This window comes from Diprion similis, chromosome 2, assembly GCF_021155765.1.
Source record: "Diprion similis isolate iyDipSimi1 chromosome 2, iyDipSimi1.1, whole genome shotgun sequence".
NCBI classification, from domain to species: domain Eukaryota; kingdom Metazoa; phylum Arthropoda; class Insecta; order Hymenoptera; family Diprionidae; genus Diprion; species Diprion similis.
The window spans coordinates 15,940,976-15,968,732 of record NC_060106.1 but is presented as its reverse complement, the minus strand read 5'-3'; the positions used below and the strand labels follow the sequence as shown (position 1 = coordinate 15,968,732).

The window sequence follows — 27,757 nt, the reverse complement described above, 5'->3', positions numbered from 1 at the left end:
AATGTACCTTATGTATACCTAATCCGGTTCAATTTTTACGCCGACTTTCTATCGCGGATGTATAAGTTAACAATAATCGAGAACATCGCACGTCACTCGAGAAACGATAGAGAGTAAATTCGTGATTCGGATTGCACTGTCATAGTTACCGGATAAAGTTTCGTCGCTCGCGTTCAATCTACGGCGAATATACATCCTATCCACTATATAACTACACCATGATCCCAGTTTTTGCAGCATCGCCGATCAGACCGCGATGCTGATAATTGAGCACGCGTTGAGCTACTCTCCAGCGGTGTTTTGCTAATCAAGGATCCATTGTCTCCCCCACTAGGAAGTGTTGAAGTTACGGTCAGCCCAGCGGCACGGCGTCTAGCTCGGTTCTCCTGTTCGTTTAGGTAGGAACACGTATAAATTCCTGCAGTCCAATGCTGTGCTCGGCCATTACGCAGTCCCGATGCCCTCGTGTTCACATGCCTGCGCGTGAGTTTACGTGTAATTCCATTTATAGTCTATCTCGACGAGGAGGAACTTGATCTTGGAATAGGCGGTGTAACCTGGTGTACCTGGTTACACGTCGGAAAACGTACATACACCAAACCTGAGAGAAGCGTTGCACCCACCCTCCTCCTCCTCCTGAGAGACCAATGAAGCACGCTGCGCTCGCAGCTTTTCAATGCGCACTAATTCCCTCTGTCCTATATCCGCAAGTCAGCTATACTGTACGGACACACGGACAGCTGCGGCATTACTATCGATTTCTACAAACTTATCGACTGTCTACAAATACATCTTGGTTTATAACCCGCGTTATACACGGCCTGTATAAATCCGATTGTCACTACCAGCCGTGTCGCACCTGGCGACGTGCTGTCGTCATCCTCGTTTATGGCATTGTGGATTCCTCCATTGCTTGATCATCTCATACGTGGACACGAGCCGCTGATTATGGGACTTGGGGGGCTTCGAATCATTATTCATTTTTATAGGCTGAGGAATATGCTTAATCGATTCAACATTGAGTTCCTTTAACACCTCGCCACTTTCCTGCGGGAAGACTTGGAAATCAAGAACCAGAAATTCGGTCTTTATCCACATATATTTCGCAGAATTCAATTCAATTCGATTCGTTATAAGGAATATACTGAAGTATCAAAAAGTGCAGAGAGATGGGTTAACGCCTTTATATTGTAGATCGTATGACGCAGGTTTTTCTTACGCGAACGACAAAACACGCCAATAAATCCTATACCGAACGTCAAGTCAACATTGCGGTTACCGATTCTTCTAGCCGTGTATATACCTCCAAGTGATATATTTTTGCCAATTTAACAGTATAAAGCGATCGCATGTACGTATTGTATACCTATAGCAAAAAAAAAAAAAAGTCATACGAAATACCTCATTTGATCAGCACCGTCTCGATTGCCAGCTTTGCGAGGTTCTTTCCGCGGGTTACATAAGCGTTTAAAATTACCTGAATCGGCGGGAGTGACGTACGTTTTTAAAACAATTTCACGTAACGGCTTATAAGAAACGTAAAGGTGAGAGAAGGAAAAAAATTAAATAATGTCTCGAGTTCTATCCGCATACGTACGAGGAGCGTTTCAAAGAAAGATCTTCCTTCCTGTGTTGGCTACATCAAACGGTCACCCATCCAACAATTACCATGATGGAAGTCGACGCCTTTTGAACGCTTTCGAGGGCCGTAGAGGAAGAGTCAAACACTTGTCGTCGTGGAATGCCAAAGGTTCCGGTTCTGATTCATGGGCGCGTCATACTCGCGCACGCCCAAGTCTTGAGCCTATTTCGCAGTCGCCATCGTCGTCAACGCGATAAGTCGCGAGACGTAGGTATACTACACCGCCTCACCTCCTTCTCTCTTTCTCTCTTTCTCTCTTTCTCTCCCGACAATTTCTTATACGCGGTTCTCTTACCTGAGTCAGCTGAAGCGACTCGGCGCTATTTGCCATGAGCATAAGCGGCGACGATCAGGCGTTCGTGTAGGTATACGGGAATCGTTGTTTCCCCATGTATTATCTACACGTACAATATGAAGAAGGAAGAAAAAAAACTAGGAAATAAATTAAATATTTGCATACTAGTTTTCACAATTTTGTCGCGAAATCCTATCCTTCTGGCCATGGTACCGCGCAGCGCGCGCTCAACTCTTATTCAATGCAAATTGTCGTCACAGAATCCTGTGCACATCTGCCCCATCTGTCCGTCTATCTATTCCATTCAGCTATACGTCCCGATGGCAGAGGAAAGGCTTGGAAACTATTGAAAATCGCTGGAAAGAACCGCGCGTCCGCGACGCAGGCTCAATGCTAATTTCATTTACAACGCTTCGCAGTGTTCCGCGGTGTCTCGAACTAAACGCAACTCGAATGCTAATTCCACGTCCCACACGTCTCTTGTACCTCGTTTATTCTTACTTGCAGCGGTATGGTATAATCTACCTGCATTCTCATCGACGATGCGAAAAGGTAACTGCACGCGGTGCGATTTTCCCTTTGAAAATTTTTATGCAGCCAGTTTTCGTGCTAATTGTTGTAACAGGTGACAAAATCATTTTATACTTATTTCACCGATGTATCTTTAACTTGATCCTGACATGAAATGGAGAAAAAAAAATTGGACTTTAATCTCATCATGATAATCAATGAATTTCTAATCAACGTGATCAGCCGCGAATATAGTGAATGATTTAGGCTCCCGTACTATGGCGAGAGAGAGAGGGAGAGAGAGAAAGAGAGAGAGAGGGAGAGAGGAAGGTAGAAATGAAAGGTTCGACGTCTCGTTGTGAAATCGTTGCGCGCGCCTCTGTAGGTATAATAGGAGCTGGTGCAATGCCAGTGCTCGGAATACACCGGCGTGTCTACCCGAGGAGACAAGCTGTGTAAAAAGAAGAGGATAGCATGCACGGTGAGCGGAAAGTCGGAGAGGGAGCACGAGAGGAAGGAGAAGGTTCCTTCCACCTGCAGCGCGGATTTACAATCAGCGCCGGTAAGCGAGGCCAAGGTTCCACGGCGGGTCGCACGGGTCAATTCCGTATAATACTATCATGCCTTTGAGAGAAAAAAAAGAAACGGAGCTAGAAAAACAAACAATCGGGAAGCTGAGAGAGAGAGAGAGAGAGAGAGAGAGAGAGAGAGAGAGAAATAAAGGTACGGACAACGGACAGACATTCACACAGAGAGATCAACGAATTAGCAGAACGGGCACAGGTAGATATGATCACAGCGAGAATCGCGGATGCCGTGGATGCTGTGATGGATCATTCGAGTAACGATCCTGGTCAATAAACTCTCTCCAGCCGTCGACACAAAGCCCTCGATTTATACCGTAAGGAATGTATGCATAAACTTGCTAATTGAGCAAAAACAAAAAATAAAATATCAGGATGACAAACGTTCTCATGCAGTATATAAGTGTATTAATCAAAGGTCTTAAATCGCGTATATACATATTCCACATTCAAAACCATTTATCGTAAGAAATTATAAATTCAGAGCTTTGAGGAAGCGACCAGGGTATCCAAATTCGAACGACAATGCGAGCTGAGAGTGCATGCGGCAGCTGACAGGCCGGAAGAAGTTATGGCTACAAGTCGTAGATATTGTAAGGACGCTGGACTATCTATGTCGAGGCATTCCTTTGCTACCGGTAAATCGAGTTGCGCTGTGTAGTCTGTGCAGTGTTTCACGGCAACGGCAATGCCGTTGCGTGTCAAATCCAAATAAATCAATGCTCCGCGATTGATTGCTCCTGCTTACTTCATCAATCTCTGGACAAGCACCAAGGACGGTTTATTCTTCCTAGGTGTCGAGCCTGGCTCCTAGAGGGAGAGAGAGAGAGAGAGAGAGAGAAAAGAGCACCTTCGCTTCCCTCGGCTACACGCCTCTTATGTCTTTTATATACATGTATGAGGTATTATAATGGACCTGCAGGCACGGATATATATCGAGATGCAAGAAACATGAGAAAAGAAGTTTGAGAAAAGGAATTCGTTTTGTGAAGAGATAGTCTCGTTCGATCCGCATGCGGGAGGTTATTCAAAAGAATGAGATTGGTGAACAAATTTTTGCACGTCGAATTGCATCGAAAAAGAGAAAAAATGATGGTTGAACGTTACTTTAACGGTGCTTGTTTAAAAAAAATCTAAACCCTAATAAACGAAATATACTCACAATTCCTACAGCCAATTCATCGAATAAATTCATACTAAAATTCCAGAACAACGAATTTTTCTTTGATGTCAAGAATCTCATCCTCGTAGGATGGACGATCGTTGGAGGCTGGTGTAGGTATATCGTAAGCGGGCCACGTGCCGCCGCCCCGTCGTTCGTTTATTCATGCATTCGCAAGCTCTCGAGGCAATCTCCGTTGGCTTCGTACCCTGTAATCTAAGCGCACAATGTCACGTGATTACGGACCGGCGAAGATCGAAGTCGCGAGTTTAAGCCTACGCTCTGCGTGTAGATACCGTATTAAAATACGACTGGACGAGAGGATCGCCTTGCTATACGTGAGTAACAGGCGACGGTGGAGGACATGTGCGCCTATCGCGTACGAAACCTCGTGTGTGTTATACGCGGTCTCTTCGATGAGAGCCTTCCTCTCTCTCTCTCTTTTTCTCTCGAACGATTATTTGCATCACAATGCCAAATCAACCGGTGCACCGATGCACACTGCGCACACGTGGTGCATTCCGAGCAAGAAGCGAGCTGTTCTGAGAAAGAGGTTCGGCACACCTCTCAGGAAGATGCGTGCGTTTGAAAATCCTTCCCAATGCCACTTTATACCCCTCCGATATCCGTACGTAACCCCATATACTGCTGTAAGGGGCGGTGATTCTTGCAGGGTAAAGAAAAACAGAAATTTAAAAGAAAACAAATTTTATCGTAATTATTGGCCGCGAGACGTTTCTTTTTTGGAACAAAAATTACGTCGCGATACAGCCGTTTTGTACGTAGAAGTGTACAGCAAAGTCTCGTTATAAGAGCGTTCGCGGAGCTCTCGGGGAGGCGGATTCTGGAGAACTGATAAATGCGATAGTATTTTTCGTCAGCTGCCGTGGCACACCAGCGTTATTCGACGACCTTGTTTATGATGAATTTTATGGTAACGATGGTTTAGGCGACGGTGATTTATGTCTGTTTAGATATTTGAACGACTCAGTCCTGCCCCCTGAACACTCAACCCTCCACCTCTCGCCCTCCTCCAGCGGGGGAGTTAAACGCCACACTTCCTTCGGTTCAGCTCGAAGAATACGTCCCTTGACTCGCCGGTGTGTCCAGGGCGTCCGTAAATCACGTCTCGTATAAGTTTCCAAACGGCAATCCAGACTTATCGCGGGTTCTTATTCATCCGGGCTCTATGTTGGTATATAATGCTGTTTTAAGGTCGTCATAAAAATTTTCCCTCCTCAACATTCCGTCTCTCCATGCTGTAACCCTCGTGTTTGGAATTCACGAAGTAGTCCTTTGAAAATAGGTATTATATGAAATTATTTCAAGTATACTTTAGAGTTCTTCTAAACTACTTCGCAAAATTTTCTATCTTGAATCCATCCAGTATAACGATAAGAACAGTCCGAAACTTCTTTTAACGAATTTTCATTTCTCTTTCCCGGTGTTTTCATTGCTATTAAGTATAGCAGGTATAATATAGTTTGCTCGGATCTTCGAAATCGCTCTGGTGTTGGATATAATTCCTGCATTAGACGGCAGGCAGGCAGATACTTTCTCCGAAACGAATTCTAGAAGAAGAACGAGAGCTTTGGTATCCAATCGGCCGTGCAAATGCGCGCGCGAGCATTTTACAACTCTCCTATATACCTTGCAGCTATACTTATACTTGGTATTATAAATATTATTATTCTTATTATTATTGTTACAATGGGGGAACAATTTAAGTCGAGCAACTTGTTGCTCATCCAACCGTGTGCAGTCAGCCATTACTTTATTGCTTTACAAATTCAATTAGTTCGCATTCGAAATGTGCTTATTAATAGTTTATTAACTTCTTGAATAGATTTTATCATTTCAAATATCTACTTACATATACAGGGTTCGATTGATTGCGACTGTTCTTAGGTATGTGGATCGACGTGAAATTAGCCAAAGTAAATTACTCGCCGCATTCATTTGCGTGCTATTATATAATACAGTGACTCAATAAACGATACAATTAAACACGCTTTGCGATGGCGCCATCGATCCGTGTACATTGGAAATTCAAACGCAACGTTATTCGGCAAGCTTTTTTTTTTTTTTAAAGATTTCTCATAATCATAAGACGTGAAAATTTTCTAATATTGAAAAAAGGCTCGTTGAAGTCTAGGAGCAAGACGTAGGACGGTCGTATATATATATATAATTTCACAGATATCTGTCCATTAATTAAAAAACATCAGCCTAATTTGCATGCGAGTAGTATATTGGATCTACTGTAGTGAGTAATGATATTATAGAGAGAAACGAAATGGCGCCGGCGGGTGTAAACAAGGCCACGTGTGTGACATCAAGCGAAATGAAAGTTTCACTTGACGGTGTTAGATTGGACGATACATTGAGCCCATCCAACTCGGTCTGTAAATATATACGTAGTACATGCATACCCGTGCGATGTACAGCATGCGTGTGCGTCGTCTGCCTGCCGCAGTTCGAAACTCTAAACTCTGCCACTCCCTTCTTCCGTGGCTCCGTTATGAATTGTGATTGCCGCGTTGTTGCAGGTGACGACAATAACAATAACAATAACAATAACAATAGCAATAACAATAACAATAACAATAACAATAACGATAACGATAACAATAACAATAACAATAATAACAACAATAACAACGATACTTCGGTGTGAATGCGTTTTAGGGGGAAAATCGAGAGAGAGAGAGGAAAAAGAAAATGTAAAATGATTCTAATCATAAGGGGTGGGAGTCGAGGGATAAGATTAAATCGTACGATAAAGATTGGTCCATCTCTTTACGACTGACGAGAGTCTGACCCCAAAGTCTGAACCGCTCGATTCACGTCCTGAAAAGTGTTTCTTTTTTTTTTCTTTCATCCCTTTGACGCTCCCTCGAATCGCGATTGTGCTGCTTCCTTCAATCCGGGTGAAATATCGTGTGTAGGTACATATAATACGCGATATATACACACCGGAGTGAGCGAGAGTTGAATCGCCGTTGCAGCATCTCGGGACGTCTCATCTCGACTCGACGCGATGCGACGTCTCCCTCTCGCGCCAACAACCCCTCTATTTTCTAACTTCAATGGCGCCCACGGAAAGCCCGCAGCTCACAGCTGTCCCCATAGAAAAAATAAACGCTCGACGAACGTACCTGCGGGAACCAGACGCTAAAAAATGGGGGACCATTGTACGACTGTCAGACTCCGTAAGCGTACACTTCGTCCTGACGTAGCCTACCCACGCCGATCCAATCATCCGATATCTCATAAATCCTCGTGCCGATTTTGCTTAATGTAAGATCGTCGCGTCATTCCATCGCTGATGTTATTGGCATGCAAAATTGCAGATAGAGTGCTTATGTATTATGTTCAAATTAATACCGATTGTAAAGATCGTCGTTATTGAGGTATTATATACCGCGGGAAGCAAAGAATTATAGAACTTTCTCGAAGATTGCCTGGGAACTTATCAATAATTACTTTGAAAGAGATGCTCTACTTATACGTATAGACGCAATGGTATTTTTACCCCATAATAAAAATTTCTTTCACAAACTTTCTTCGTTGAAGTAAAGTTTTGCAGAATTTATACCTGCACCGGTAGTATTAATTATAATCTACATAGTAGCAGGTCTCGATTAAGTATATATAATTTTGCATGGATTGATTTTACGCGATGCTCCTTAACTCTACAGCGTCCCAGGCATGGTTAATGGGTCGGTATATCTTCATATCGCGACCCTGCCGTTTAGCACTACGTTTGCAGTAATTCAGGATACGCGTGTGTGAATGCGGACGTACGTATAGAGCGACACGCGGATCGTTTTGTCGCGGCTAGCACAGCATCCCCCATAAACCTGTCGGGTGGTTAAAACTTACTGCGGACGCATGTCGAATGGGACCGTGATCACGGTAGATAGTCTTGATAACGTGGACAGTCGATAGGCGATAACTATCGTTCGCGAAGTAAAGAGAGTTCAAGGAACGATCTCCACGTTCCTATGCCATGGTGGTGGTGACTATTCTCACCTTGTAGCAGCTCTCTCGCATCCGCGCTTTATACTTCCTTCATCTTATACAAAAATTCTTCTCAAGTCTGCAGTGTGCATGCATTATATCTAGCTATATGCATTGCGCACATCGAAGAGTCTGTCTTGGCATCCACCGCACGCCCGTAGGTAGGCAGGTAGGTAATCGTGTGTATATAAGTAGAAACTTTACTTACGCGTGAGAGTAACTCACGATTTCTTGACACACTTATTGTTAGATGGCGACCGCGACCGCAATGCACGTCTTCACCTCTCGGTTTGCCTTCCGGTATCGGGTACACAGGGTATTTGTAAACGATGCGGAAACTCTCAGGTACACCCATGTACGTCATATTTATGTGTCGTGTGAGTACCTAGTATGTCAGAAAGCTCAATGCTTTGGTTTATAAACGGTCGAAAGTTGAAAATTTTATAACTCGACTGTTTCGTTCGCAATAATCTCAAAAACTCACCACTCATTTATAGTATAATGAATAGAAAATCATTCTTCAAGTATAAACCATACGACGAATAAAATCACCGTTCGTTACGTTATAGGGCTATAATATACTTAGGCATATAAGTATGAAGTTGAGAATACTATATAATATGAGTCGATGATTATCGCACGATATAAATTCCAACCGCAAAATTGTTTGACAGGAAATTTGAATATCGATTTCCTTTTTCATTTTTTTTATCTCCTTTCCACTTAATTTTCTATTATTAAAATACTGTTTCTTGGTAAAGAGTTGTCTCTATTTGTTCACCGGTAATTTCTGTGTAATATGTAGATGTGTAAGTGCTTCATAAACGGGCACGCGCGGCATTTACCTTAAAGAGGACCGTTTAAGTATTCCTGTATATATGTATACATGTGTGTGTGTACATGTGTATACGTGCACACGTTTTCTACATTATTATACTTCTCTCGGCACTTTCTTTACAACCGGTACAGGTACTAATTATTATTGATCTGTGTCGTGGCGTCGCTCCGCAGACTCTCGCGTGTTGCACCGCCACCTTCAGCAACAGCAGCAGCACCAGCACCAGCACCAGCACCAGCAGCTATCGCGTATATTTACCAGCGGCAAACAGTAGAGAAATCGACCTGGTCCACGCAGCTCGATATTCTCCTCTTCATCCGTCGACCCGCAAAGCACCGGCAGCGATGCACTTTTCTACGTCATTATTCATTTACCTTCTTATTAAACGGTTATCCAAGATACGAGAGTTTCGCAAAAATGGAAGTTGAATATTGCACCGCCGCGTCTGACTCCCGGAGCTTCTCAGCTTCGCTCGATTCTCAGTAAAGAAAAAGAAAGAAAGAATTAAAAGAAACATGTATGTATGTACCTACATATTATATACGCCCCTGACGACAAAGAATATCATCTCTTTTGCCAACTGTGCGCTGTTCAAGTAGGTGAGAAGAAACTGTAGCCGCGCGCGCAAACACAATGCAATGCAATGCAATAGTGCATACAGGTAGAGTCGGACAGTCAGTTAGTCAGTCAGTCAAGGTGCGCAAATCAGCAAAGGGGGCTTGTAACAGTTTAAACGGTGTAATTCACGGTGCATGATGTATTATAGTTGCTGCTGTTCGGCGGGCGAGATTGCTGGTTAAGATTTCTCGGAGTTTATAACCTTGGGTTACCCGATTCTTAAATACAGTTGGTAGAGGCACTTCGCCGCTACTGCAGTTTTCTCGTGTACAATATTCCTGAAACTGCAGGCCATTCGTCAACTCTCACAATAATATTCCCTAGGGCATTATTTGCAGTGCTAAAAAAGAGAGAAAGAGAGAAATTTTCTCTTAGATATGTATATACGGTATAACTATACCTCCGATATGGTGCGCAGCGTCCCCATTGACGGTTACGGAAATTCATGGGCTTCTTGATTATATACGCCGCGCGTTGCTGGTTGGTGTGTAGGATCGATTTAGAAACTATCTTGACTCTCTATTGATCCCGACGTCGACTTGGCTTCCTTGACTACAAATCGGTTATACCGCTACGGAGTGCCTCGTTGTTACTTCGGTAACTATTGGACCTGTTCAAAGTCACTTTTTGTCCAAGGTGTGTTTGTCTTCCCCCCAGCAGCCTTCCTCCTTGCCTGCAGGCGCCGTGTTCTTTTAGCTTCGTGCTAACCGCACCGGGACTTACGAAACTCGCGGGCCTGACCGGACACTCAAGGCCCATTATGCAGATTACGCCAAATCTGCGTTTCAATAATTTCATATTTTGCAATCGAGCATACCAACCCTGAAAAATTGTTTCGCTCTGCTAAAGTATCGTCGGCATCAAAAGAGAAATGAAAATCATGCAGATCGAATCCTCGATTATCATGTGCCTATTATTACTTGAATTTGGGAGTTGGAAAAAAAGGAGGTTCCATATCGGCAACTACGATTATGACAACGTAGACCTGCAGGGCTGCTGTGTGAAAAAATAAAATATTATTACGCACGGTGGTGATAAAGAGAGTAAGGCTGGTTCTTATATGATACCGCGTGAGATTCGTTTCGGAAGAAGAAACACGTTGGTACCTATACACGAGTAAACAAGAAAGAGAAGAAGAAGAAGAAGATGAAGACTTATACCTACATAACCTCCTTACGTAATTGTATAACAATTTAATATAATTGTCTAATTAAAAAAGCACCACAGATAAAAACTAACGATCGTATGAATAGCGCCTCCACGGTATTATAATAACAACAACAACGACAACAATAATAATAATAACAGTAATAATAACATCCCGAGAGTGCAATTGCACTTTTCGCATCACCCCAAGAAGCGATGATACGTACGTTTATAATATTAAAAGCACGAGAGGAGCCACGCAGTGAGATGCGTTCACAGTCTAGAACCCACGTTAGTACACGTATACGTCTAACGTGTGCAAGTTGTTTTCCCACAGTTCCGGGACGGACTCGGCGGAAACAACTCGTGCAACGTACTAACATCCGGCGCCTCCTTCCGGTCTGCCCCCCCTTCAATGTTACCGTACCTGGTGTATTCGGTCGTTGCCTCTGCCCGGTTAACAACTTTTCACAAAGTCAACCAATTGCCGCGCGTCTTGCATATAAGGATGCAGAGAAGAGAACAACTTTATAATATATACGTAGAATCGGCGGTATATTATAGAGAATAATTATGACTCGAGATGTGAATAATAGAAGGAAGAGATAAAAACATCAAACCACTTATCAACTGAAATTTTTCTTACATTCGATTAGATCTATAGATATGCCGCTGTTTTGCTATTTTGCAGAAAGGTATATAGAAAATGGAATATATCGAATACTATTCTTACTTCGAACAGATGCTAAGATTTGACACAACGATGTAAAGAACAGACATCACCAGCCTGAATTCTTCAACAAGCCATATTCATACAGGTTCTGTAAATGTTATTATCTTCAAGTTCACGGTTATTTTTTATATTCTGTTACCGTAAAGAAAGAAAAGAAAACAAAGTGCTATTTGTCTGGCTGTGAGGTTTTACCGAATGGTCGAAAATGGCACGGCCAAAGTTAATTCGGCACCAATTGAGCCTCGGTGTAAAGTTGCACGCTAATTGACAATGGCGTATGACCAAGGTGTGCCGTAATTGGAATATCGTGTCTGTTAAAATCAAGATCCATTCTTTATGCGAATGAGGTAACTCACGTACATCTGCACGTTTATTAACGACTCTGCTGCATCACCTACATCTTGGCCAGAATTAATCCCGCTGTGAAAACTTACTATCTTATTTACTTCTCGGTTCGGCATCGTGCTCGCACGTCATCCTCGGAGATAGACCGTCTATTTGTTGAAAATGAAACGTCAAAGCTCGGAATTAAATTCCTCGAGGTCCCTTTGGCTCCACACACGCGTTACCAGAATACCTCACATGTTACGTGTTACATGTTACATGTTATAATCCTGTCGTTCCTGGGTAGGTCGGTCATCGCGTTCAAACGTCGCTGGGAAGGTCCCTTCTTATAATGTAATTACTTTCTATCTGGGTCAGCAGACGCATTCAAAGTCAATTTTAAAATGCATAGAATCCGAAGCACCGAGGATGTCGGTTCCCGTTCCCTCGTTCCCTTCTTCCCTCGTCAGTCTACGAACGCTTCAGATTAAAAACTGGTTATCATCTCTCTCTCCACGCTACTAGAATTAAATAAATTCAGACGAGAAGATTAATGTTTACCGCGTTCCTAGACCACTCGGGAATTATGTATGTTCAGGTCTAGATTCGGTAGACGAAGCTGCGGTGGGGCGCGTTTCTTGCTCCAGATGAAGTGTCGGGATAGTTTCGAGGCCTCAAGGTCAAGGTCTCAATCCTAGAATTCGCGTGTTTCTAACCCGTGGCAAACACTTTGACGAGAAGAGGTAGAAAAAAATTGAAATAAGTAAACAACAACGCGCGATAGACTAAAATACGCTAAACGCTTCTCGGGTACTTTTTGCCACTTGGTCCTCGACAATTGTTCCGCAGGTATAGGTATCGAATCCTCGCGTTAGAGAGGTTTCTTCGTTAGAGAGAATTCAAGGTCTCTGATGATCGGTCACGTTTCCGATTGCCATCTTATTCGAACAATCGAACAATGATGACGTACCTATATGTATGTACATATACGTACCTATTCAGAATCTCGCATCATGCAAGGAAACGTTCGATTCCGCACTCACGGAACGATCGCCGCTCAACGCCCGGAGCGCAATTAACGTTTACGAAATGTCTATCCCCGTGCGTGCGCGGATTATACCTATTTCGAAAGGTGGCACACTTAGAATTTCATTCCGCGCTTATTACAAGCGTATATTATCATAAGTCTTAGATCGACAAACGCGTCGCGGAATGGCAAAGGCAGTCATCGTCAAATTAGTACTCGAACCCCGATACCGGATCTTAATAAATAAAAAAATGTTTTCGACAGCAGGTGTAGAGCGTCGTCGACACGCCTACGGAGAACGTATTTTCGTAACGTATCTGCAATCCCTCTGTTGTATATACCCGGTATCGGTAAAGTCCTCGAAAATATTGCGTAAGCATTTTTGCCGGCGAGGCTCGACTCCGTTCCGAAACTTCGATACTCGGCCAATATATACGTATATATATATATATATATATATATATATATATATATATCTATAGGTAAACCTCGGCTTCCCCGGTGAAGAAATGCCTCAAAACTTACGTCACTCGGTACTGTTACACCGTCTGCATCTCACGAGCTTAACCCCGCCAATTTCCGTTCGGTCAAATCGCAAATTTGCCTTTTATCGCCAAGAAGATCGATACTCGTCGTCACTAATTGGGGAAGAATTTTTCACTTTTACAAGGGCTCGGCAACGTCGTTAGGAATTAGTCACTCGAGATAAGGAATTTGTTTTTCACTTTATCCTCGCGAAAATCGTATTTGCTCCATTTTCTCCGTCGATTCTCAACGTTTTTCGCTTTGTTCGTTCCTGGCTTGTCTCGTTTAGTTTTGCTTCTGTTTCCGCTCCAGATACAGACCGGCTACGCCTTTCTCAGGCAGTAGCGATTAGAGGGCGCGACTGGTATATACGAAACAACTACGGTGTGAGAATTCTGCGAGGTAAAAAAAAGTGGGGAAAAAACGCAAACGAGGAATAATGGTAGAACGGAAAAAAACATCTTTTTTCGTAAGTGTATGGATCGCGGGGATCGTGAACAGGTGTGGGAACTCCGCAACACCAGAATCGTCTAAATCGCAATCGACTATTGCTATTTGTTAATCGCTGTGAAAATTTTTGCTCGGCTCGCACGGTTTTTAACTTATTTTTTATCGATCCAGATACACAATTTCACAGCCGTTTTGCGATCGAAATAATCAGAGGCATTCGTATACGCTTCTTGATCGTTTATTATACGTGTCGTGTTTATCGTGCTTAGGTTTCGTGCTAAAACAACATCGTCGAGAGTGTCCGAAGAGCTAAGTCGACAGGTTCGGTTAAACGTTCCATGTGAAATAACAACTCCAGGCTGTACGTGTTATACGTATACATATATATATATATATACACACCTATGTTGTTTTTACAAATAACGTATATTAGTTTATGTTCATTCCATGCAGCCACTCGGAGTCGCGGATCGGGAAGAAAAAAACTTTGAACCAAAGCAGCGTGAGAGTTTCACTAAAATTTTCGATCGCGCACAAACACTTGCAAAAATATCTCTTTGAAAAGAAAATATTTTTCATTTTTAACTTCTTAATTCAAGATAAGAACAGCCGGTTGCCTCGTGTTTATAATGTAAAAACAAACATGAATCATATCATTTTACAATATGCAGCGTAGTAATGGCGCAGTGTGTAATTAGATACAGATTTTTGTAATCTAGAAAAAAAACAGACTCGTTTATAGACGCTTTGTATAATTGACGTTCTAAGAATATAACAGATCATTTTTACGTGGAAGTAAGTGAAAATCTTCGACTATACGTCGTGCCGATGATACATTCACAGTTCTTAGAAAATTTCAAGTACATTCAAACAATTTGGTTTTCAAATTATATATAATCATTTGCGAAGTTAGTTTTTATTTGATACGCAATTCAAGAGGAGAAATTTTTCACGAATCACGTCATCGATTCGTCGAGGTTCGCAATTATCCTCAATCATCAAATTTTTGTTATATTAAAAAAAAAAAAAAAAATCGGTGTATATACGGGAACGAAAAAAACTCACTCATCTCATTATTTTATGCTTTTTTAACTGAACCGCAAATATCCGTTAACGCAAAAAAACCAAAACAATAAATAAATAAATTAACAAATATAACAGGAACGGGTCTTGTTATTCATACAAGACGTAATTTGTTTTAAACACAAAATGCGAGCGGTACTTTTGTCCAAATATCCTGATTTCCAACCTCGACTTCCGGACAAATCCCCCCCGAATCTGGTACCTCTATAGATACGGGCTAATGCGCAGGAAGGTGTAGGTGCATCTCGACCGCACGGTGGCAATACGCACCCCACGCGCCCAATCATGAACCAACCAGCAGCTCAAAGCTGGCGTAACCTGCACAGAAGCACCTGTTGCTCGAACGCGGCGCAGCCGACTTACGCTCTCATGCGCCAGGCACGCACGCTGCACGCAATGCGTACGCAGGTCGAAACGATTATTATGAGCGTCAAAGCAGCAACAGAGGTTCGTGGGCGAAAATCGAGAGGTACGACAGGTTCTTATTAATTTTATTACGACGTGATCGTAGCATTGAGCATTCATCAATTAGGTCATATCATTTAAGTAATTTGCGGAAATCTCGTCGATGATACGAAATTATGGAATATTGAAATTTGGATTAATAGCCCAAATATCGATGCTTCGTTTCAAATCGCTTCCTAATGCTTGAATATCTAGTGTAAGATTGTTCGATTTCACTTTGCGATGGGTCATTTTATTCGAAAGACCATTCTTTGACAAATTGACGTTTTTTTTTTGTCACGCTGGTATCGTTGAATATTTTATTCAACAACGTTCTACCGATACTGATTATCATTACGAGTATCCAACCAACCTCCTTAAGGGTCTCTTTAACGCGAGTCTGGAGACCGATAAATTCTCACTCTATAGTGGTTAGAAGTTTTGGATACTTTTTTTTTACTATGTAAAAGAAATTTTCGCGGATTATCAAGAGTTTCGAACAATTGAGCAGCAATGTTTTCGCGAAATGATTCGATCGTAGGGACCTTGTATCATCGCAGAATCCATCGAAGAACCTCACACGAGGATCTTCGACGTCTCGCGCAGCTTCGAGGCGCCCTTAATTACACTCACTCAACGATACTGGCTTACGTACGTAGGTACGCGAGGCATAATATACGAGGTGGCTAAGGCAAGTTAAGAATCGATTTGGTTCAAGGAGAATACGTGATCTTTTCATGCAGACATTATGACTCTCCCGTCTGGATGAAACGAAGCGCGTATACGGCTTATACGTTGGTACATATAATGCTTTTACTTTGGTTTAAACGCCTCGAGGAGACACAGGTATATATAATATCCCTGACGATCCGCTGGGAATTAACATCCTTCTCCCTAATGGGTCGTTACGCTGTTCCTCGAAACAATTTTGCATCGCAAATCTGAATCTTTGCTCACCAAGGTGTGATTAATTTCGTAGCAGAGAAGGAGTAAAAGGTTACAAAATTGATTTAGATGGAAGAATTACGCAGGTTCAAGCTATTCACTATTCTCCCGCGCTTATATCGACTCATTTACAGAGTCATTTACAGTAACTACTCATAGTAAGAATATCAGAACTCTTTCAAAAATCTCATTCTCGATATTTATTTAAAAGTCTCGAAAAAGACAGTTTGGAATTCAAAGATGGTCTCCTTGATGAATATCTCCGATTTTCGGGAAACAACAACATCGACCGCATGCAGATACGTTTAATTAAAATATGCAAATTTGAACGAACTTCACGGGGGCGGAGAACACGTTAGAAATTAATACCAACTGTGCATGAGATGCGCAGGCGGCGAGCAGTATCTTAAATATTTTCATCCTCCTTTCCTTTTGGAGACAGCGAAGAAATGATCGGTGCTGCGTACGTGACGCGTCACCTTTCGTCTAGGCGCCCGGAATTTCGTGGTGGCCTTTCGCAAACCGTTAACCGAAGTCATTCGATTACACCTAGCCTGGCCTAACCTAACATAACATAACCCAATCCACTCGACCCTAAGAGCCTCGGCCAACAGCCGGCAGGTATGTACATAGCGTAGGTAATTAGGGGGTTGAAGTCATTCGCCGACCGGCAAAAATCTGTTAGAATTCAGCGGAAGTAATGCTTTTCCCGCAGGACCTGGAGTAGTATTTTAATTCGCACTGCACGGTACCTGCGGATGTTTTCCATCATGCCGTATTATGTGTATACGTATAGCACGGTTATCATACTTGGAGAACATGAAGAAGACGGATTGGAAAAAGGGCACCGTAAATATCGAAGAAACGTGACGACGCTGCGGCGGTTTGCAGACGAGCTAAAACCGTCGAGGCCCAACTCCCGGCTCCTCGCAGCTCGACGCCTCCATTGAGGATAGAATTTTTTACCACAGTCCTGAATGAGCACCGCATATAACGAGTTTGCGGCTCGTCCTCTCCTGCCTCGATCTTCCTCTCCCTCCGCCTCGCCAGGCTGTCCTCCAGGATCGCACATCGCGACGAAGATACCGCGAGTTATAAGCAAATTGTGAGCCCCACGCGTGCGAATTCCACCTGAAACGTTCGCGGAACGAGTCACGGGATGTGGAAGAGCCGTTGACCCACACAAAGAACGTCGAGTTCCAAATCAACGAATGTCTGATTTGACCCGCCCTCCTCGGGATTTGCCGTTTATTCTTTCCCTCGGATAGAGATATTTGTAAATCGCAGTCGATCGGTTCAGATGTGTGAAAGAGAATCGGAATCAAGTTCTGATGATAATACCGGGTGGTCGACATTTTCAGTAGTTTATCAATTATTACTGCAGACAGGGTATACAAATCATATCGAAGTACTTCTTGATCATTGTTTGCAAACCTTATTCTATGTGATCCAATGTGAGTACGGAATAATGGTGAATTTTTCCTACATTCCTTTTTGTCAACGGTAGAAAGAGATTCACAAAGCAATAGTAAAAATCGATGTCATCGAACTGGATGTAGGGATTCATCATTTATTCTACCCCCCAGCCACCTTGTAAATGCGTTTTCGCAAAAGGGTACTACTGACCCAACCCAACCGAACTCGACTTGACTTCTTCCTGATCCAATCTTATTGACACACGGATCGATGTAAAGCCTTACGAAGGTTCTTGGGTGGCTGCCTTAGAGCTTCAAGGGCGCAATTCGTTCGAACGTGAGAACATCGCCGTGAGATTGTGAACAAGCACTTGAACCACGACATTTTCAAAGACTGCGATGAACTTTTCGATAGCTCGCGAAGGATCCAGCTTCACTGCGACAATCTCCGTTAGTTTGATACTAAAATTTGCACGGTGCAGTTCTGCAAACCTGGAATTCGCACCTGACGATTCCCACCCACCGTGAAGTCGACGCCGAGTTCTTTTGTCGATCAGTACCTACTTATTACGCGTACCTACTACAAGCGCGATGCGGCAACGGTATACCTAAAAAGTTCTCCAATTTGGATGAAAGTAAAATAAGGATAAAGAAAGGGCCAAGCAAACCCCGCGCGCACTGGAATTCCAGAGGATTCCGCGTCGGGCCGGTACAACGAGAACGAGTCTCCCTCCTCTTCAGGTTTCTCCGCTTCTGCGGGTTAATACATGGGAACCAACCTACGTCGACGCACACGCACGTAGGCACGCATCGACGCACGCACACGGCAGGTCGCCTCCGTAACGCACAAGATGGCCTTCGCTCCGAATAATTACGCAGAAGATTTTCTTTCTTTCTTTTTTTTTTCTCTTTTCTTTCTCGTTTTTTTTTCACTCAACCCGGCTCCCTGCCTCGTCTTCGCCTGAACCCGCGGCGGCTCCCGATTACCCGCAACTCGAGCGGCATCAGGTTCTTCGTGGTGATAATCTCGTTCCCACTTTTGCGGACGCCCGAGAACACGACCTTCCGTCGCCTTTAGCGCCCTCCACGTCCGCTTCTCCCTTTCCGAATTACCTTCTCTTCTCGGTCCCGTGTTTTTTTGTTTGTTTGTTTGTTTTTTTTTCTAGAATTTTGAGGAAACGCCGATTCAGCTCGTGTCTAGACTCGGCTATTACGTACGGGCTTGGCTCGTCTCGCCCCGGGCAATGGGGCAGGTGCTCGAGCAGATGCTCCTGCACGTCCGATGCCCCAACTGTCATTCCTCCGCCCGCTACTCCGAGGACGAAGGAGAATTCGTACGATTCTTCGAAAGGCTTCTCTTGTCCCCTGTTTGAAGGGTCCTTTATTTTTATACCCCCATCTTTCGAAGAAATTGCAATTATATCTGTGTCATTCGCAATAACCAGATTAGTACAGCTCGTTTACGTTTATTACGTTTATCCACGCGGTGAACCGCTTTCGAGTCAGGCCAAAGAAGCATTGTTCCTAATGTTTCTCGGACTCGATTGTTAGACCGCTTGAGACCCCCGTAATTTGGCCTTGAAATTCTTCGTAGTAATACTCACTTGTTCCGAATGCAGAGTGGTGACGTAGAGTGTGAAACGTGTCTAATGTATACACAAACGTTCCCGTTACTAATTACAACCACTATAGAACCGCCAAGGCAGCACATGAAACCTGGCGATTTAACATTGCACCATGGTCTATAACTTTTCCGTATTTTCTGTTCCAGGTAAGCCATTGCGCGTTTGATGCAATCTTCTTTAGTCTATTAGCCGTCGTAGGTACTGTGCGAAACTAAACCCTGGTCGTGAGTAGACAATTAACCGTTATAATTATACCCTGCATTCAGTCACCCTACTTATCTTGCGGCGTTAAGAATAATATTTCCCAGTATTCAGGATATTCGGAATTCGTATTATCGGAAATTACTTTGGGCGCAATTTCCGCGTACAATGCAGCAAATGATTTTCGGGCTTTGAGAAAGGCGCCACTTCGCGGATCCCGCTATAGCAGCATATTGTGTAATTGTCTGGGTTGAAGATGGGCCGAGAAGTGGAAACGATTTGGAGCAGATTGCAGTCGGTCGGTATTCTCCGAGTCGAGACAGGAGGACGATTCGTTCTGTTCCTCGGCAAGGGATCACTGTAATTTTCATTATCGTGCGAGAGGGGAACGCGTGTCTGTGACTCGGTGTAATCTACATTTAATAGGAGCATTCCATCTCGACTGACTTTTGACCGTCTTATATGTATGCGTACCAGTGGGATGACGTGTGTGTTTTCCAAGCTGCATCTACTAGCTACCCGAGTTTCGTGCAGGGAGTATTGATGTGGACGGAGAGACGACGAAGAACCAGCCCGTAATAATCCAAGTTCTAGGAACAAGACCCATCTTTTTGTCGAAAAACAAACCCCGATGAGATACAGCACAGGACGTGGCAATATGCCTGAGGAAAAACACCGGGTATTGAATTACCGGGGATTCGTTCTGCCGCCGCCGCTGCCGCCGCTATCCTGCAGTCTGCAACCTGCAGAAGACTTCTTCGATCGAATAGCAATCGTTGGCCCCCACCTACACCTGAATCGCGCATAGCGGGTCCGTTCAGAAGCCCGGAATCCTCTCTTGCAAAAATCTACGTACCGGGCAATGTCCAACAAAATTAAGCTGGGCCTTGTTGTCACCTTTGCCACTCAAGCACCCGGGGTGTTTCAATAGTGAGGATCAGGATGTCACGCCTTCGTCACGATATAGTACCTACTTAGGGGTATCGTTTTGAAGAACGTCCCGTGGACATCGATTGCCGTAAGAGTAGATATCTATAGTCAAATGATTCTGCAGGCTTGCAGAGAATTCGAAAAGAATCTCAGTCACGATGAACAGTTATATGCGGGTCGTAGGACTTAACCCCCCGGTTCGCGAAGAGGTCTTGAAGGAAGAAGTCCACGGGGTCCAGGAGGTCCGAGAGCCAGAAGGCTTCTTCAGTAAAGACAGAGAGCGAGAGAGAGGAGGAGAAAAAGTCACAAAGAGTTACGAAGCAGAGGAGAAGAAGATCCTCTTTGGCCTAACAATCTACACGTACCTTATATATATATACATATATATATACTCGCAGCCAATGCCGCTCGCATGCCAAAAAGAGAAGAAACGTGATGAATATACCAGACCCCGGACAGACCCTGCGCAGTATGCTACCGCATTCCATATAGTATAGTTATTAGTTGTCCGATTCTTGCCTATGACTATTCGCAGCGTAGAGGAAAAGGAATGATCATGCTTTGTTTGAACCAGACACAGGAAGGGCGATCAGCCCATCCAGCGAACCTTTTTGCGGCGATTCGATTCTTCGATTAACGTACCTACACAAGTACCATTCCAGAATTTCCGACAGCTTTTACCATCGATTCGCGTCCACCTACGTCCCAGTGCAATTTTTAATCCTTAGAACAAATTACACATCGCGCTCGACACGCAATCAGCGCCGAGTTGTTTGGATACCGGTGCAACATCCGCGTAAATTACCTTTTGCATCTACCTACCGGGTTTCGCTGCGAGAGCAAGGCAGTCGTCGCGGGGTAATTTTAACACGAATGATTTACGACCGATTGGTAACACTTAGCGTCGCGAAGACGCAAGCCGCGTGACGATTACCCAGGAATGTGCATACAATGTGGAACCCACGCGTTCGTTTCGCGATATCTCGCGCGCAACCCCGCGACCCGACGACCGGCATTGCAGCCTCACGACGCCCACCACCGTCGCACAATACCCCCTACATTCCGCCAACAGAAGGGGTTATACGCGTTTACAAGCGGAGGAGGCGGTTACGCGGATGTCGAGACCTACCGTTAGTTCGGTTACGCTATAAACCAAGACCACTCGGACCTATATACGTTATGGAGCCCCATACGCGTACCTACATCGTGTTCGGGAACCCGGAGTGATAGAGACGCGTTCGCGCCTCCGCACCTCCGCCCGTAGGGTTGTTAACTAGGTGTCTTAAGAGACGCACGTCGGGATGGATCCCAAGGGCAAAAGTCCAGGTGCTCGTATGGTGGTAGTACGTCTTTCTCGTCGAACGGTTTTACACGAGTTGTTACCCGCCTTGCTCGCAGCCTCACTCACGCATACCGACTTATGGTTTACACACGCGACAGTCGGCCGGTGGTTCACGGTTTATCGCATCTTCTCGCGTATGCGCGCGAACCCCGTCGTACGCATGCTTCTTACGTGTACCAACCTACGTACCTCACCTCCATACACCTGGAGGAGAGCAGCGCCTTCTCTTCTCGCGCTCCGTGACCGAGGTGTCCGTTAATGACGTATTATCCGGTGAACGTGCAACGCGCCACCGTCGCCGCCACGCCGATATTTAGACTGGCGCCGATGCCTCCGGGAGTAATAGCTGATGCCCAATAAGAAGAATAATAATGGGCGACGCACGAGTTGAAAATCGACAACGTGAAACAAGCAAAGTGTAATGCCCGTTGTGCACAGGCATGGGAAGTAAACGAGCCTGCGGTATACCTACGTGTATGTACCTATGCCAATACCCGGTCTACCGGCTATTAATAACTGTCCTCTGTCACATTGTTCACGTCCTTCTGTTTTATTCACCGCCGATTCGTCCTGCGTGCATGCAACGATTCCTCTAAAAGCTATGCCTCAACAATCGCACCCGCACTATCGGCTACGTCGCGTGCATCCCACGCATCGCCGCATGTTTTATACCTTATACGGACTCTACGGTGGTGGTCACTCCTCGTGCCGAAAGATATGGGTCCGACTGAAAGCCCGAGTAATTTTAATACCGCAATATGTTATATATACGAATCGATTCGTTTATTTGTCGGAATTATTCTTTTCGCAAGTGGTCGTAAATCACGATTTTTTAAAATGCAAAGTTGTGTCATCTTTGACAGACAAATCATTGGGAATTTTGCTCGAAGGTAAGTTTGCGGAAAACCAGCTGTGGCTTCAATTTTTGGAATTGAATAGATTGACGTTCTCAAGTTCTGTCTATTAGAAAAACGTTACCGTACGCTCAAGGAAACGTTGCTGTTGTGTGACGAGTTAGGTAACGAATTGGAAACATCTACCTACGCGGCTTAGGGAACAGAAAGTAAGTGTCTTGCGAGAGAGAAAAATCGAGCGAAGCTAAACTCCGCATATAAAGACGGAAAAATCACAGCTGCACCGCATATCCAACTGTGAAAAGCAAACACGATAATTATACACGCGATATGAAAGAAATAGAAAAAATAAAAGTCGAGAAGCGGAAACGCCCCTCGGCTCTATTACGAGCAATGACTCGCGAAAATAGCCACGCTAGCTAGTCGATGATTAAAATCGCGTGTAAATGCAAACTGGTATAGCAGCAATATAACCAACGAAGCTGCAGCTTCTGTGGATTCAATTTCACCGCGAACCTGCCCCGCGTCCTGTACTCGCTGCAGATTTTCTGCATAGGTGTATATACAACGAGTACCTGTCTCAAATTCTCGCCTCCTTTCAAAGGCTGCAACGTTGTAGTCTCGTTCCAACACCGCGATTACAACCATATGTGGGTCAGTCGTGCGACTAGACGACCTTTCGGCCGGACGGGTGTGCCTCGTCGATAATAAATTCATGTGATCCAACAATGCGCGGCACGAGGATGACATCGCCGTCGGGGACTCGCGTCAGAAATGAGCAGATGTAGGCACCAAAGGTCCAGGTCGAGTTCCGCCCCTGCGTACACAGTGCTCGAGGCGTCCCTGGTTCCTGCATACATTTCTGTCCGATCAGGATTGAACGCCGTTGCGGCCGTTTCATCGACGACGGACGGATCGATCATGTCGACGATATGGGTTAGTATGTCTGATTATATCGGTTAAAGTTTATTTCAATGATTTTTGATTCGACAGGACCGCGTCGAAGGACCGAATTAATTCTCGGCACGTGTGATAGAATGTGTGATATTGTTACAGTGTATAATGAAGTAACCACCACGTTGTACACTTTTTACCACGTCCGTTAACGCGCGTCGTCAGTCAGTCAATGAGTATATCATTCTTATTACCTAAACCGATATTTTACGATCTTCCAATGAACGTTGGTGAGCTTGTCCGAACTCCTTTTTTTTTATCCCTCAACATATTCGGCAGGCGCCACGATCGCGGGGGCCATGACCCCTCGACAGAGTTGGCGAAACGTCGTTGAAACATGGGCTTCATATTCTACGCATCTGGTCATCCCGCCCATATGTTACCCAGAGGTATATATATATATATATATATATATATATATATATATATACATATATATATTTACGAGTAATGCTATACGTATAGATTTTACTGCTCTCTGCTGAAGTTGATAAAAGTGAAAAAAAAAATAAAAATAAAATAAGATAGTAGCACAGACAATTAATAGTGTATTGCGTAGTATCGGTGGTTGAATACTGCGGAGAACAATCGTCGGGATAAACCGCGATCATCATCCAAGATTCATTCAATGCTTGACATAGTCGCGAGTTGTGTACCAACGCCGGTGGAATGCGGATAGATGCCCAGCCTCTTCGCCGGTATTCTATGAGCCACGTAAACAACCTGTTAAATCCACGTAACGACTAGGCTTCGCCGATACGGGACTCTGCTGCAATCGTGTTGGTTTGTAGTAAGATATTACGAACGTACCTATATATATATATATATATATATATATACACACACGGCGTGCATAAAACTGAAAATATTAGAAGAAACTATAGAGCAATGCTCTGTTTTATTAAGAAACCGTTACGTTAATGGCTATATTGCAAGAAGTTGGTCCCTTTGGTATAGTATGCATGTACCTTCTTGCGTGCCGCAATCTCACGAGGTGGTATATTAATTAATGTAGGCGTCCGAGGAGGAAAAACGAAATTACGAGAAAAGAACGTGGGAGAAAGAGATTATGATGAAATTGAAGATAGAAATAGGAGAAATGTCGAAAATCGGCCTTGTAACTAACTGCATCTGTGGCAGCCTGGCTGGCTGCAGGTTTCAATGATCGTGGGAGTGCCGCTTGTAAATATGCACGAAAGCCGTAGGCCTTGGAAGGTCATCGGTGTATTTTATGGTGGAATCGTTGCCTAATGGGTTGATTGTCTAGTGCCACGCTACGGCCAACCGGCCAACCGGCCAACCAACCAACCAATCACCCACGGACAGACGGCGTTGCTGGATTCCTAAATGGGCCCAAAGACCAAAGATGCCAGGCGGCCCGACGCCGCGGTAAAATACAAGCTACAATTACCGGCTTATTAACTTCGGAATGACAAGATCGGGATCATTCGCTCTGCAGCAGATTGAAGCGTCGAGTCCTCTTCACCCCGCCTCGCAGTGCCGATTCGCTTCTTCTTATTCTTCATCTTCTTCTTTTTTGCTGCGTTGTATTTTCAAGCAGCTGTTGCAAATTTCTTTCACCTCGGAATCCAGGGTGAGGTGGAATTTCCGTTAGATTATAAAAAGCAGCAACAACCCTTGTACAGCGGAATTAAAGTGGTTGTGGATTTGTCAGAAGTATTACTACTAATTTCATCACATAAAGAGCGAGCGCCAGTGGATGATGCTGTGCGGATGAGGGGTGGGGGGAGGCGAAGAAGCATCGGGACGAGGAACGGGAGGAACAGGTTCTACCGGTCACCGGAAATATGATAAGCGTCAACGGTCCACGGGTATAGTCGTAGAGTCGAGTTCAGCAGCATGCGAGCCGATTGACCGGAAATTACATGCAGTTTCTCGTCAGTCGACGATGGTGATGCAGAATCGCGTGGCGGCGGCGGCGACGGCGACGGCGTTCGCGAACCCTGAGAGGAGAAATCAAAAGTGAAGGCTGACTAATTATTATCGCGGAAGTGCGGCCGCGGGGACCCGTAGAATTATGCATTTTTTCACGTGCAGTATATCATAGCCTTTCGATTTCCGACGCGGCAGCTGAAAGTAACTCTCCACCAATGCGGGAATATCCGGTATTACGTGTAATATCGTACAACGGTATATATTATACAAACGGCGGAATTCGGGAGAAAGGGATACGAGAGAAGGGCGTCGCCGAACACGGGATGCAAAATTATAAGCGCGAGCTCGGGCCGCGGGCGTTACCGCATTGTTTAGCGTTCGCGGAGTGAGATTTTTCATTTTCGAAAAAATCTGAACAGGCCGCGCGCCATGGGTGCAATGTGCATACTGCATACCATGGGGCGAAAAATCGGGTCTAGTTTATTGCCGGTTTGCTCGACCCCAGCAACTGTACAGGAGACCGGTAACCGACCGATGGATGTAGGCTAGAATGCGGGCGAGCTGTTTGTTGCCTATCTATATGTGTTTTATTCCTCCCACGTCGGAACGTGTCCATAGGGTACGTCGTAGACCTATAAACCCCTTGGGTATATATCATTCCGGCGAAGAGTGGCCCGCTCATATGATTAGCTGCCGGAGAATTTATCGTCCGCCGGTGCAACAGCGGCGGTTTATAAAAGCATATGCAAGGGCTTCCTTTTTCCTGCACCTTAAATTTCTTCAACTCTTTCATCGTTTTATTTACCTACCTACTTATTCCTATATACTCTCTGTCTCCAAACTTATCGCTCGTGCCTCATTCGTCGAGCGATGAGTGCCTCTTGGTCCAGTTCTTCTTATATCACTTGTATACTTTAAATGCGCTTACAACGAGCCGTGATGCGATGACTCTGCGTGGAAGTGCGATAAACACGTTCAGTTAAGTTCGCAGCACTAAAGCGTCAAGTGCGGCTTGTCTCTTATTCGAAGCAAGTTCAACTCGTATTCTAGGCGCGAGAGAAATCAGTAAAAGTTACGTGGCATGGAGTGGTAGGTTTGAGTAGTGTACGTACAGTTACTTTAGTGCGTTTCATGAAAATTGAAACTTCGATGAGTAGTAGAAGGAAAGTCGTAGTAGAAGGTGATACCCAATACTCTATACCCGTGCAGTATGTCTAGATGTAATTATTTATTCACCGTACCTGCCATTGCGCTGGACAGTACTCGCGTACCGAGAGTGTTACGTTAAGGATATACAACACGCGGGAACTTACAATGGAATTATACGACGCGGTTCTTTCCGCGTAATTGCAACGGTTACAATTTTTATTGAGTTCGGAGAACCCGCTGCAGGTGAAACTCGGAATGCGCGAGGTCAAAACCTCTTCGCGTTTTGTACATTTACCGTGTAATCACTTTTTATCTAAATCTCTCACTCTTTCAGATTTCGCTCTTCTCGCGTATCGCGATTTTCTCATTTTCGTACGCGTTTATTACTAATGATGATCATCGGTTGATCATGACACGTTCGTGCAATGGTGGAACGGTCTCATCGTTCGCCAGGATCTCTTATTATACGACGATAATCGTCTTCCATATTTTTTTTTGCTCTTCTACACGCCGGCTAATCGTTTCTCGTTTTGTTTTTTTCATTAATCACTCTTACCATTCTAATAACGTATTGTCTCGTTACGCTTTATACCTACGTCGTCGGCTAGTTCCCGTCTGCAAAGATAAAAACGGGATCTGGTCAGTATTGCTCACCGGAAAACCAATCATTTTAACCGAGCTTAGAAAACAACGAGCTCGAAACGGCTAGTAACACTATTCCACCATGCAACTAGTACAGTAAGCTGTAATTTTCTTTTCACTGATCATGTAGAACAGACGAATCAAACATGGGGATCACAGTTTTATTATCGCATTGAATAAACTGGTTTTCATTGGCAAAAATTTGCCTAATTTTACCTACTTCGATTGCTGTTCATTTTGTCCAACGTCGTTATGGATAAAATAAAAATATTCATCTATCTATATATCCATTTATCTATTTTGCCAATTTGCAGTAAAGTTCCACCCTAGCTATCGTTCCATTATAAAATGCTTACTTATCCTGTGGAGAAAAATACTCCCAATTCCTAAGATAACGGAG

General features: G+C 44.2%; 1 protein-coding gene across 4 annotated transcripts in view; it reads left to right on the top strand.

Moving 5' to 3' along the window:
* The window catches only part of LOC124416673 (rho GTPase-activating protein 20-like), a 153,256-nt gene that overhangs the window by 85,233 nt on the left and 40,266 nt on the right, over positions 1-27,757 (top strand). The window contains exon 1 of one of the 4 annotated variants that reach the window (XM_046897951.1): positions 23,476-23,652. The exons of the other annotated variants lie outside the window; for them this stretch is intronic. Coding sequence (XP_046753907.1) covers positions 23,491-23,652 — 162 coding nt within the window. The 5' untranslated portion in view covers positions 23,476-23,490. Of the gene's footprint in view, positions 1-23,475; positions 23,653-27,757 lie in introns of those variants that run through there. 4 annotated transcript variants of the gene reach the window in all.